The sequence below is a fragment of the Orcinus orca genome, chromosome 16 (assembly GCF_937001465.1).
Source record: "Orcinus orca chromosome 16, mOrcOrc1.1, whole genome shotgun sequence".
NCBI classification, from domain to species: domain Eukaryota; kingdom Metazoa; phylum Chordata; class Mammalia; order Artiodactyla; family Delphinidae; genus Orcinus; species Orcinus orca.
This window is the reverse complement of record NC_064574.1, coordinates 47,036,765-47,050,053: the sequence shown is the minus strand read 5'-3', so window position 1 is coordinate 47,050,053 and position 13,289 is coordinate 47,036,765. Positions and strand designations below refer to the sequence as shown.

The following is a 13,289-nucleotide window of genomic DNA, read 5'->3' as shown; positions in this document are numbered from 1 at the left end:
GCTGAGCTAGGATTCTTGTATACAGAAGGCTGTCGAGGGTATCGACTGCACTGAAACAACTTCACGTCAAAGTTTCCCGTATTTTATGTATTGCTTTCTTAATTGCCTGTCTTTATTTGAAAAAAAAAAAAGACTTAGCTGTAAAGTAATGTGTTGTTGGGGCTGGAGCTGGGGAGAGGGAGTGGTGTGTTGGGAGGGACAAGGGAGCCTTTCTGAATATACTTTGGTTTAGACCCTGGACCTTAGAAGCTGCCTCAATGAACTGTGCCATCCTCTGGGGTTCTGGATTAGGAGGAAAAGAAAGCATCCCTTGGGAACACTGCTGCAAGTTTGTGGTTTCTCTGAGCTGAATCTGATTCTGTGATCAGGTCTTTCTGCCCGTCCTGCATTAGGATGTGCGGGCTGCCATCACTTTTTCTTGCACCTGCCTAGGCTACCAACGCCTGGTGCCGGGAATGACGGGAATACAGCCAAGTGGAAAGGCCACTCACATCCCACACTCTGAAGAGTCTTAAATTGAGTGTGACCAGAATGTTAGAGAGCGCGGCTCCTGCCAGAGCCGGTGTAGTTGCCACCCATCTGCCGTAGAGCCCTGAGGCCCGGGTTGGTTGGAATGGGAGCACATACTGTCTGAGTTTTCCAGTGCTTTTCTCTCTGCCCCTGGAGGCACCTTAGGTGTGTGGGGCATTCTGTGCTTTGCCCAGTATTTTCACATGTAGGTGCGGGTCTCACTGAATCCATAATTGAACTTCATCTCCCCATGAAAGTGGGCCTAGACACTTGGCAATAGTAGTAATAGTTGAATAAATAAATGAATCCTATGGTCATAAAAGCCCAGTGAGATGCTATATATTTTCCCATCCCATTTCCCCCAACCTATTATTTTAAGAAATTTCAAATTGCAGAAAAGCAGCAAGAAGAGTACTATTCACCCATACTCACCAGTTGTTGAAATGTTACCACATTTTCCTTACCTCTGTATTTTCCCCTTTTTTTGAGGGGGTGGAAGGGCATGAGGGGCTGATCATTTGGTACTTAATTTCTAACATTTTCACACTTTGCCTCTCTCATGCATCTTTTAAGAACAAGAACATTTTCCTACATAACCATAATAAAGCTAGCACAGTCAGGAGATTAACTATCAATAAAATGTTATCTAATATCTACCCTTTTCAGTTATTCCCAGTTGTTCTTTATAGCTGCTTTTTTTTTTTTTTTTTTTTTTTGGCGGTACGCGGACCTCTCACTGCTGTGGCCTCTCCCGTTGCGGAGCACAGGCTCCGGACGCGCAGGCTCAGCGGCCATGGCTCACGGGCCCAGCTGCTTCGCGGCATGTGGGATCTTCCCGGACCGGGGCACGAACCCACGTCCCCTGCATCGGCAGGCGGACTCTCAACCACTGTGCCACCAGGGAAACCGTATAGCTGCTTTTTATTCTGAGGCCATATGTGATCAATTCTGTGCACTCAACATGGTTATCACATCTGTTTAGTCTCCTTTTATCTACAATAACCCACAGTTTCTTTTCTTTAAATAATCTTTCACCACACTGACATTTTGAAGAGTTCAGGCCAGTGGTTTTGCAGAAGTCCCTGAATTTGGATTTGTCTGTTCCCTCCCATGTGGATTCAGGTTAAATACATTTGGGGGCAGGAGGACTTGGTGGTGTTATAACCTTCGCAGAGCATCAGAGGTCAGAGGTACCATGTCAGGTGCTGGAGATGTTGACCCTGATCGCTTGGTCAGGGAGATGTCTCCCAGGTTCCTCCACTGTCAGGGCATCTTCTCCTCTTCAGGATAAGGAATCCGTGGGATGATATTTTAAGGCTCTGAACGTTCTGTTTCCTAAGTCTTTCATTAGCATCCATTCATGAGATGTTATTTGCCACTTTCAGACAAAGCTTAAAAAGGGAGCTGGCCAGGTCTCAGGCTCCAGTCTTCCCACTGTGACCATCTCCTGAGTCTCCTACTCGGTGGTTTATCTTTTATAAGCCACTCATCCTTTGCCCACCTTCACATCTGCATGCAGACATCTGTCTTAGAAATCATGGTTCTATTCATCTCATCAGGTTCTTTCTTGGGTTGGATTCTCTAGAAACAGAGCCAGAGACGGGGCTTATAGGATGGGATGGGGAGGAAGCCAGGCAAAGATGTGGGGTCAGCAGGGGTGTTGCCTCTGCCTGACCCTGCAGGGAGCTCTGAAGTGGGACTAGCACCCCAGACACGTCCCACTCATAGCAGCAGGGGCATGGATGCCTGGTTGGTAAAGGCGGTCTAGGCGGGCAGGGCGCCAACAGCATCCACTACAGTTTTAGTATTTCCCTCATTAGTTCTTTCCCAAGGCTTGTCCCCATAAGCAGGACAAGCGTGAGCTTAGTCATTTGCAAAGACAAGGTCTAATTTATGGTTGCTCCTTTATGAGGCCCCATGAATCTTATTCACCGCCTTCCTGTCTGGGCCGTGGTTTTTATATTTTTTTCTTTTGCGGTACGCGGACCTCTCACTGTTGTGGCCTCTCCCGTTGCGGAGCACAGGCTCCGGACGCGTAGGCTCAGCGGCCATGGCTTACGGGCCCAGCTGCTCTGCGGCATGTGGGATCTTCCCGGACCGGGGCACGAACCCGTGTCCCGCATCGGCAGGTGGATTCCCAACCACTGCGCCACCAGGGAAGCCCTGGGCCGTGGTTTTTAAAGGTGAGGTCTGTTGTCAGAACAAAGTCTTTATAGCTTCTTTTTTGGGGGGGGGGGGTGGATCTCTCTCACTCTTATATTTCTTTTCTTTTTTTTTTTACCATCTTTATTGGAGTGTAATTGCTTTACAGTGTTGTGTTAGTTTCTGCTGTGTAGCTTCTTAACAACTGGATGAGCAGGGTGGGCCCTTCTAAGGAAGGAAGAAGTGTCAACTCTCAGCACGTGAGTGTCAGGATTGCCGTGTTACAGGTGGTAGAATTTGGTCTTGGTAAAATATCGCCAACTTGAGATGACAGGCCTGAAATATATCTTTATTAGAGTTCCCAGAACTCTTTCAATGGCTTGTTACCTGTCTCCCCTGCCCTCCAAAAAAAAAAAAAAAAAAAAACACCTAATTGGGTCTGAGTTCAAGTGCATATTTTGCTCTTAGGTCTCAAGCACGTGCTCCTCAGGTTCTGGGACTGGCAGCATCAGCGTTACCCCAGAACCTGCTACAAATGCAGAATCCTAGGCCTACTCCGGACCTGCACAATCAGAATATCTGGGGCTGAAACCAGGAAGTGTGGCTTCACACTCCCCAGGAGATTTCTCACCCAGGCTCAAGTGCTGATGCAAAGCAATGGTTGTAAACTTGGCTGTACCCTGGGGAACCTAAACCATTCTGATGTCTGCGTTCTGCCCCAAAGTGTCTGATTTATTGGATCTGGGGGTGCAGTCTAGCCATCACAAAAATTTTAACTCCCCAGGCGATTTTCATGGGCAGCCAGGGGTGAAAATCACTGCCATAAAGTTGCCTGCCTTACCTCATGGGAAAGGAATTTTAACACCAGCTTCATTTTGAAGAGTTTGTTCCTAGAACTGCAAAGATTCACTTCAAAATACCTGGAGGCCCTGGAATGGCATTTCCAGAATGAGGAACTGCCCTCTCTGGGCACAGATGGTCCCATCTGGAAAACTGCAGCAGCGGTAAAGAAAAACACTCACATATCTGAGAGCAGAGGAAATGTAAATCTTGAATGGGAACACGAGATTCTTTAGATCTGGAGCGAGTCAAGAGGTGATGGAGAGGGTGTGGGGAGGGGGGGTCTCTGGCGGCCCTCGTGCTGTCATCGTGGGGGGCTGTTTCTGAGCCTGCATGCCCCAAAATGTTCACTTAGGTGGGCTTCCTCTTAGGGGTGGAGTGGTCCACGTGGGGGTGACACACTTCCTTTCCCTCCCTCCCCTTCATTCAGACCCACCACCTGTCTTCCTCACTGTTAAAGCCTTCCTCCAGGCCATACATTTGGGTCTCTTTGGGTGCAGACATTTGAAGATGGTGTGTACCCCACCTGAACTCGGCTGTGCAGACATGGATGGTCAGGCCTGGTGGTCCCACTGGCTGTTCCAGGGCCATGTTGATGACCAGCTCATGGAGAGCTCTGAGCGTGGTAGAGGGGAAGACACCCCAGAGCTTAAGCAGCCTTGGGCGGGGGTCTCCACCCTCTCTTGACAGAGGCCTGCCCTTGGGCAGGCTCCTCAAGGAAGGAAAGAGCCTCCTCTGGTCCTCTTTTTGAAAACTGGGATCCTGGCCCCTCCTTTCAGGGCTACCGTGAGGAAGGGATGAGAAAATATTGATAAAGGTTGGGCCAACAGTAGGCACCACGTGATACAAGCCTTCCCGTGTTCACGATCTCACCTGTTACTTGCAAAGTTGGAGGAACACCAGACCTCTGGAATTTCTACCTCTGCCATTTCATGGTTGTTTATTACTCTGGACAGCTCGGGAGCTTCTTGGGGCTCAGTTTCCTCATTTGTAGAATGGGGATTAAATACTCAATAGCAGGGTTAGGGTTGGGTGCCAAGGGAAATGACGGACAGCAATATGGTATCTTTTTTTATAAATTTATTTAGTTTTGGCTGCATTGGGTCTTTGTTGCTGCACGCGGCCTTTCTCTAGTTGTGGCGAGCGGGGGCTACTCTTTGTTGTGGTGCACGGGCTTCTCATTGCGGTGGCTTCTCTTGTTGCGGAGCATGGGCTCTAGGCGCGCGGGCTTCAGTAGTTGTGGCTCGCGGGCTCTAGAGCGCAGGCTCAGTAGTCGTGGCGCGCGGGCTTAAGCTGCTCCGTGGCATGTGAGATCTTCCCGGACCAGGGCTCGAACCCGTGTCCCCTGCATTGGCAGGCGGATTCTTAACCACTGTACCACCAGGGAAGTCCAATTTTTTTTCTTTTTCTTTTTTGAGATTTCATCACATGCCATGCAGTTCTGTGGTTTTCAGTATTTCACGAAGTTGTACAGCCATGAGCTCACTTCATTCCAGAGCAGTTTCGTTACCTCGAAAGAACCTCCACTCCCATGAGCAGTCATGAGATACCCCACGCCACTCCCCATCCCCCAGCAGCCACTAATCTTTCTGTCCCTATGTTTTTCCCTAATCCAGATATTTCATATAAGTAGAATCAGTACACTATTGTGTCGAGCTTCTTTCACTTAGCGTGGGGTCTTCAAGGTTTATTCATTTCGTAGCATGGACCAGTGCCTCATTCATAAAAAGAATGAATGACTCTAATGGCTGAATCAAATTCCATTGTATGGATAGACCACATTTCATTTATCCATTCTCTAGTTGATGGAGATTCGGGATGTTTCCACTTTATGTATGGCAATTATGAATAATCATATGATTTTATGAATAGCAACAACACACCATTCAACTGTGGTTTTCTATTGGAAATAATATAGTAAGGAAAATGAAAGTGCCTGGAAAGAAATGAAATGCAGTTCTTTGGGTTCAAAATGAGTGTGCGTGAGTGTGAGTGTTTGTCTTTGCTTTTAGCGCTTGCCTGGTCATGCTCTTGATACCACGGTTACCATACGGAATTTAGCGTGTTTGGCTCAAAGTTAGAAATGTTCTATGGCAGAAGACAGAGTAAACAGCATTTAGGATGTTTAGAACCTTGTGAAAACTGGGTTAGAAGTAGAAGGTTGGGTGTGTTGAGTGTTGTTGCGTACTGTCTGTAACGTTAGCGTTAAAGAGTGAACTAGAACTTTGTGTCTGTCCCCGGAAAGCTTTCAGTCTGGAAGGGAAGGCAAAGGAGGTGGTGATGACAGGACAGCCCCATCAAGGAGACCGAGAGATGCTGTCCTTGTGTGGGGGATTGTGCCGCAGCCATTTGACCCCTGCCAATTCTCTCTCCTAGCATGGTGAGACACAAGGACGATGGCTACCCCGAGGAAAAGGATGTGAAGACCTGTCCCCGGGACTCTGGCTACGACAGCCTGTCCAACAGGCTCAGCATCTTGGACCGGCTCCTGCACACCCACCCCATATGGCTGCAGCTGGGTCTGAGCGAAGACGAGGCGGCAGGAGTCCTACGGGCACAGCCTCCGGGGGTAAGACTCAGAAGCGGGAAAGCAGGTGGAGGTGGGCAGGGCTGCCGCTTCCTTAAAGAGAAAGACGTGGACTTCCAGAGAGCTCTTCCCAGCCTGCAGGGAGCACGGTTCCCAGTGTGTACCTCGTTACACCGCAGAGAAGTTCTGGAGGCAGCTCCCAGGAACAGAGCCCTTCGTGATTTGTCTTTCTGCCTTCCTCTGCCCGGTGACCATGTGTACCCAGGTCTGCAGGGTAACCGGGCACCGGGGTCCTGAGGAGGGGCCGTTGGCTGGAGGCCCTGGGCCTGCCTTCTGGAGATATGACGTTGGGGATGAGTCTGGTTGTGGGGTCCTCAGTTGCCCCTGTGGTTTTCCTTTCAGCATGAGCCTGGGAACCCTGCCAGGGCCCAACCATCCAACATGGGACCCAGTCTTCAAAAGTTCCATGTCCATAGTCTTGTCTGCTCTGGCTGTCAGTGTGATCCTCCTTTCCTTGGATTGTCTCAGGGACAAATCAAAGTCCAGTTGGGTTTTTTCAGCTCCCCCCTACCCAAGACCAGTCTCATCTTACTCAAGCCCACTCCATGACGCTAGAGAAGTTTCTCAGAAAATGTTAGTCAGTGATGGGTAGGTATTTCCTGTGCTGTCTGTCATGGTAGCCGCTTGCCTCATGTAGCTATTTAAATTACATTAATAAAATAAAATAGAATAAAAAATTCGGTTCCTCTGTGGCATTAGCCACATTTTAAGGGCTCCCTAGTCCCAGGGGTTGGTGGCTACCATATTGGATGGATAGATCAAAGTAGTGAACATTTCCACCATCATAGAAAGTTCTACTGGACAGCGCTTGTGTACAATGTCTACTTCCAAAACAAGGATAAATACAGTAAATCACAGATAAACTAATACTGGAAACAACACATAACAAGAGATAGAAACTAAGAAATAGATGGAGAGGCAAGGAGAAAATTCCTTCCGTAGCTGGCTGAAGAATGTTGTAACAGTTGGGCACAAAAATAAACTTTTAAGTTTCCTATCAGCCAGAGCTTGTCAGTGATCACTTTTTGACTTGTAAGTGAGTCTTTGTTTCTCATCTGACAGAAGCAGACAGGACTAAGTCCTCTGTTGGAACACACTCAGGGTGACAAGCGCAGTATTCGATCATCTCTGCAGAGAATTCCTTGGCCAGCGTGCCGGGTTGTTGCCCTTGGTTTTGGTCTATATGATCAGGACCCCCTTCTGTGAGGCCCCCACTTTTTTCAGGCTGAGTTGTCTGCTCCTGTATTTCTGCAAAAAATTCTAAAGAGGGAGGTTGCCATGTTGCTAGGCAACAGTTCCCCTCCCTGCCCGTCCCAGTTCCTGGAGTCAGGCACGTCCATTCCTGCTGAGACCTGATGGGGAACGAGTCAGGCAGAGCCCTGGGCAGGACCTGCCTGATGGGGTGGGGCAGGCCGAGGGTGGGGTGAGGACGGGAGAGGCCATGGTTCACCAGGAGAAGTGAGGCTGCTGAAGAGAAAGAAGGGCAGGTGTGTGAAGGAGAGAGATTTGAAAGAGCAGCTCTGGTGGCATCTGGTCCTTGGGCTGCCACCATCCCTGATTCATCTACAGCCTAAGACAGTGGCCGGCAAACTGTTTCTATAAAGAGTCGGAGTGTCACTATTTGGGGCTTTGTAGCGCATACAGTCTCTGTCACAGCCACTCAACTCTGCCATCGTAGGGCAGCCATAGCCATAGACAGTACGTAAACCAAGAAGCAAGGCTGTATGTCAGTAACACTGTGTTTGTGAAAGCAAGCAGCAGGATGGATTTGGTCTGTAGGCCAAGCTTTACCAACTGTTGACCTAAGGTTTCAGACGTTCAGGAGATACAGCTTAGAGGTTGTGCCCTCCCTGACCCCGAGGCTCAAGGAGATCCCACCTCCCTGAGGGAGCATACGTCTTTCCACCCACCAGCAGCTACCTCCCACCAGTACTTTGGGGCTTTTACTCAACCTGATAGCACTGAGGAAACACCTGCTTAAGCTTCAGGGTGACCCAGAGCCATTGACTCCCAGAGCTGGCAAATTTTTTGGCTGCCTCTCTATGGGTGCTGGGAAAAAAGAGGGAACTTAAGATCTTCCTGTCTCCTTACCAGATACCCAATTCCCATTACCCCTCCTCCCCCAAAAATCATCTTAGAAGCTATTGACTGGACATCGAGAAACAAATGAAGATTAGGTGGAAAAAATAAAAGGCTTTAGAAAAGCAGGAGAGAGTAGGTATCCAAATGCAGAGGAAAGAGACGTAGGTAAAGAAACAGGACAGGATGGGATCCTTGGAGAAGGCTCATGTACCCCAGGAAGGAACAAGGACGCAGCGGATCACCACACTGCAAACTCCAAGGAGTGCCATTTGATTTGTTGTCTAAATAGGTGGCGGCCCCTGGAGTTGTGCAGTGCATGGCCTGCACAGAGCAGTACACGGCATACTCACCTCTGCAGTGACAGAGGCTAGGACGGTCTCCCGAGATCAGCACCGGGGCTTGGGTGGGTTTAAACATACATCTAGGGCTTCCCTGGTGGCGCAGTGGTTGAGAGTCCGCCTGCCGATGCAGGGGACGCGGGTTCGTGCCCCGGTCCAGGAGGATCCCACATGCCGCAGAGTGGCTGGGCCCGTGAGCCATGGCCGCTGAGCCTGCGCGTCCGGAGCCTGTGCTCCGCAACGGGAGAGGCCACAACAGTGAGAGGCCCGTGTACCGCAAAAACAAACAAACAAACAAAACATACATCTAAAGACATTATTTGGAACTGGAGGGAGCTGTCACAAAGTGAAGCGAGTCAGGAGTAAAGTTAGGACCGCCACCTCAGTGTTGGCTGTGGCGAACCTCAGAGCCCAGCTACCTGTCTCCCAAGGAAAATTGCCATTTTCAGCTCCAGCGGATGTGGCCATGCCTGGTCTTGCCTTATCATCCCATTCTCCAAGAGAAGCTAGACATTCGGATTTTAATGTGAAAAACAAAACACCTTGTGCTTTTTCACTGTTGGCAGCAAATTCAGATTTCTATCTTAAATACACCCATAAGCCAAATTAGCCAAAGAACCTCTAATTCACCACCTATGGCTTAGCCGTGTTACCTGTGTCTAGAAATTTAGGGTCCGTCAACCAGGATGCCTTTATCAGACACGGGCTAGAGAATATGTACCGTGAGCTGTAAAGCAGTCACCAGGCTGAAAATGCTGTTGCAGACTTAGCCTCACGGAGAAGGTTCTGGCAAAGGGAAAGTGGGATTCTCCTGAGGCCAGTTACCCAAGAAGGGCACCTGTGGCCTGTCTGCTCATCACCCCTTTCCATGGCAGTAGTGTTCTGCCTTAAGCCGTGTAGCTCGGCTGCAAGAGGGGCTCCACTCATAGATGCTGGGTGTGCAGGTTATCACATGCCCAGGTCCCAGCCTTTGAGATGTTTACTAAGCTTGAATTTTTTTTTCCCTCCCCTAGATCTTCCTGGTTCGTAAATCCACCAAAATGCAGAAGAAAGTCCTCTCCCTTCGCCTGCCCTGTGAATTTGGAGCCCCACTCAAGGAATTTGCCATAAAGGAAAGCACATACAGTAAGTGGTCATCGGGTGGTTGGGTCCCGGTGACACGGGGGCCTGGGGTCTTTGAGCCAGTAGAATAGGAGAGAGCCTGCACTTTGAGACAAACAGACGTGGGTCTGTGTCCCAGCGCTATCGCTTGTCCCAGGATGACTGGGCAGGTAACCTGCCCTAGGAGCCTCGGTTTTCTTATCTGTATAGCGACATCTGTACGGTGTTAACAGTTCAGTTAAACAACTTGTGTGCAAGGTTCGCGTTCTACTGCCTGGCATACAGCAGGGGCCTAACAGAGGCTGGTTTCCTCGCCCTCTTCCCAGTTATGCAGGGCGCGGTCCCCAGGTTTGCTGATGACTGAGCTGCAGGGTGGGCTGTACCGCTGAGCCTTTTTATGGGCTCTCATGCCAAAGAGTGTGTCTGCACAGCTCTGTGAATAGTCCTTGAGGGGATATGTTCCCTCTAGGCCATCGCTGTTCAGTGTGCTATGAAAGGCAACTGATCGTAGGCAGAATCTAGCCCTTTGGAAAAAATGGACCGGCTGAAGTTTTGGAGGGATCGTGGTCAGGAGTGTCGGTTTCTTTCTGCCGAACCATGGTCATTGGAAATCTGAAATCTTGGAAGGCCAAGTTTTCAATGGGAAAGGGAACAAACAGTCCTGATGTCCTGACAGGCTCCCAGCCGCCATCAGAAGATGGACCTACGCCCCCAAGGGGGAGGCTTCACTGAGCCACAGGCGAGCAAGCTGAGGTGTGAAGGCGAGTTTGGATGCTGGTCAACTATCCAATAAGATGACGGAGACCAGGTTCTCGTTATAACCTGAGCGAGCCTCAGTCCCTGCCTTGGAAGGAGCCGAAGGTCCTGAGACCAATTTCAGGGCAGATCCTGGCTTCCACTCAGCCCAGAGTTCATAGTCTTGCTGAGCCCAAGAGTCGTTAACTGGGTCTGGAGGAGGTGTTTCTGGAGCAGCCTCTCTGTGATGTATGACTGGCCTCAGGTCCCATGATGTTTTCCCTCCAGGCCTCTCCCAAGGCCCCTGGCTTCAGGGAAAAGCTTCCACGTGCAAAATCATCTGAGCCATCACTGAACCTGGCTAATGATCCCCGGTTTATTTACGTTAGGAGGGAATCAGAAGGTAGATTTCAAACCCACCATCTGAAAGGCAATGAATTAAATATTAAATGAAGAAAGGTGGTTCTGAGTTGGCTTTTGAAGCTCAGCTAGCCAAGAAGTGATATATCTAAATGTTTTTTTTTTTTTAAATTATATATTGACTTTTGGCTGCGTTGCGTCTTCGTTGCTGCGCGCGGGCTTTCTCTAGTTGCGGCGAGCAGGGCCTACTCTTCGTTGCGGTGCGCGGGCTTCTTATTGCGGTGGCTTCTCTTGTTGCAGAGCATGGGCGCTAGGCGCGCGGGCTTCAGTTAGTTGTGGCACACGGGCTCAGTAGTTGTTGCTCACGGGCTCTAGGGTGCAGGTTCAGTAGTTGTGGCGCACGGGCTTAGTGGCTCCGTGGCATGTGGGATCTTCCCGGACCCATGTTCCCTGCATTGGCAGGAGGATTCTTAACCACTGCACCACCAAGGAAGTCCCCTAAGTGGTTTTTAAATACCTTCTAACAGCCAGAGTTAACCATGATAAGTTAGCCTGCAAATCCCTCCTTCCCCTCCTGAAATAAGTACAGTTAGTGTTTGTAGTTTAAACTTTACTTGTTGTTCACCTGAGGTCCCTCCCTGGCTGAACAATTTCCTCCCTATCTTGTAAAGACTTTTATCACTTCCCTAGTCCTCTCCAGGTGACTTAAAGTGGCTGAAAGAGCTAGTCTGAGCAAAGAATTAACCTGCCTATAACTGATTACCACAAGGCCTCAGTCCCACCAGGATGGCCCCTTCCCGGCCAGGGTCTACCTTCTCTGCAAATTGAGGTGCACTGAGAGAGGAAGGGCTGGCTTTAAAAACACAGATATTTTATCATAACATCTGGACAGTGTGTTTCATAATAAGTACCACCTCATATCTGTGTAGATTTCTTTCACACGTTACTCCATTTTTTTTAAATGTTCATTTACTTACTTATTTGGTTGCGCCGTCTCCTTAGTTGCGGTATGCGGACTCTTAGTTGTGGCATGTGTGTGGGATCTAATTCCCTGACCAGGGATTGAACCTGGGCCCCCTGCATTGGGAACGTGGAGTCTTACCCACTGGACCACCAGGGAAGACCCTAAGTTACTACATTTGTTAAAAAATTGCACTTCCCACTACTATCCTTCTGGGAGACAAGGGAAGTACAGTTATTGTCCATTTTACAGATGAGAAAACCGAGGCTCAGAGAGGTTAACCTACCCCAAGTCCATTCCCTTTTACTTAACTCACAAAACTGTGGTGCACATGTGTGTGTGTTTCTGTTTCTGTGTCTATCTGTCGCTCATGGTATATGTGTGGAGGTATAGATGTGTTTTGGGTGCTACAGAAATAGTAAGTGAAATAATACAATGTAAGCAAATAATAAGCAAAATAAATGAGGCTATGGAAGGGAGAGAAACTCGTCTGATTGAGGAAATGAGGAAATCTTCACACAGCTGAGGCTCTTTGGAATGTTGCTGGAAGAATGGCTGCAGGGGTGGCATTTCAGCAAAGAGGGACTGAGGAGTGGTTGGCAAACACATGAATTTTTGAAGTCAAGCCACTCTCTGTTCCATCAACTAGAAGACGTATGAAATGGCACACCGACTTGACAGAATATTTCTTGCACGCTTGCACGCTTGGTGGTGGTGGTGGTGGGAGTGGGTAGGGGCTAAATAAATTAATTTTAGAATCTTTCCTACAGAGTTGACCTCAAAGCTGATTTATGAGAACCCCATGTTATCCTCCAAGCCTCGAGCTCCTTCTCTGCCTTGTGTCTGTACCAGAAGTGGCCCGTTTTGACAAAGAGGGTTGTGACCCAGGAGGTCCAGCCCGGGAGGGTCAAGGGCTGGTGGGGCCTTGGTGTCCCCCAAGCCCTGTCTCCTGATGGCCTCTCACTCCTGCCAGTCTGGCCCCTGGACCCTGCCCAGCTTTGCATCCCAAACTTTAGCTGTGTCATTTGAGTCTGTGCTGGTCTGTTTACCAGGCACTGGAGCACGTGCTCCAATGAGTCAGGGGCCAGACTTCTAGGCCCCCAGCCCCTCCCCTGGCCTGTGTCTGGCGGCCGCACAGCTGGTTCCCGTCAGCCGTGTGAGAGTCGGTCAGGGAGCACAGGGATGCTCCTGCCCTCGCAGCAGGCAACATCCAGCACTGAGGGCCCTTCCTTTCCCAGGATGCGCTCAGGGACACTCAGCTGGTTTCCAAACTCTCTCTTTTCCAGCCTTTTCCCTGGAAGGCTCAGGAATCAGTTTTGCGGATTTATTCCGGCTCATTGCTTTCTACTGCATCAGCAGGTAAGGCTCTTCGTCTCCCGATTTCAAGCCCCTGCTTGGCGTGTGCGCTATCACCGGCCCCCGGGTTTCTTGATGCGTCCCAGGCGCAGGGCTCTGGAAGGCTTGTCACCTATTGAATGTCCCTGGAAGGATTGGCCCCTGAGGTGAAAGGGTCACCAGGCCCCCTGTACCAGGCTTAAGATCAGAATAACTAGCCCAGCCCCTCTAAGTGTAAAATAACACACATGCAGAAAGGGGCCCGTGATGCAAGCGTGTAACATTTAAAGGTCCCTGA

General features: G+C 49.6%; 1 protein-coding gene across 3 annotated transcripts in view; it reads left to right on the top strand.

The window, feature by feature from the left end:
• RIN2 (Ras and Rab interactor 2) overlaps positions 1–13,289 on the top strand; it is a 98,717-nt gene that overhangs the window by 52,929 nt on the left and 32,499 nt on the right. For all 3 annotated transcript variants that reach the window (XM_004270414.3, XM_049699108.1, XM_033429395.2), the window contains 3 exons: positions 5,869–6,061; positions 9,513–9,624; positions 12,943–13,015. In XM_004270414.3, the coding sequence (XP_004270462.2) occupies positions 5,869–6,061; positions 9,513–9,624; positions 12,943–13,015 (378 nt within the window). The remainder of the gene's footprint in view (positions 1–5,868; positions 6,062–9,512; positions 9,625–12,942; positions 13,016–13,289) is intronic.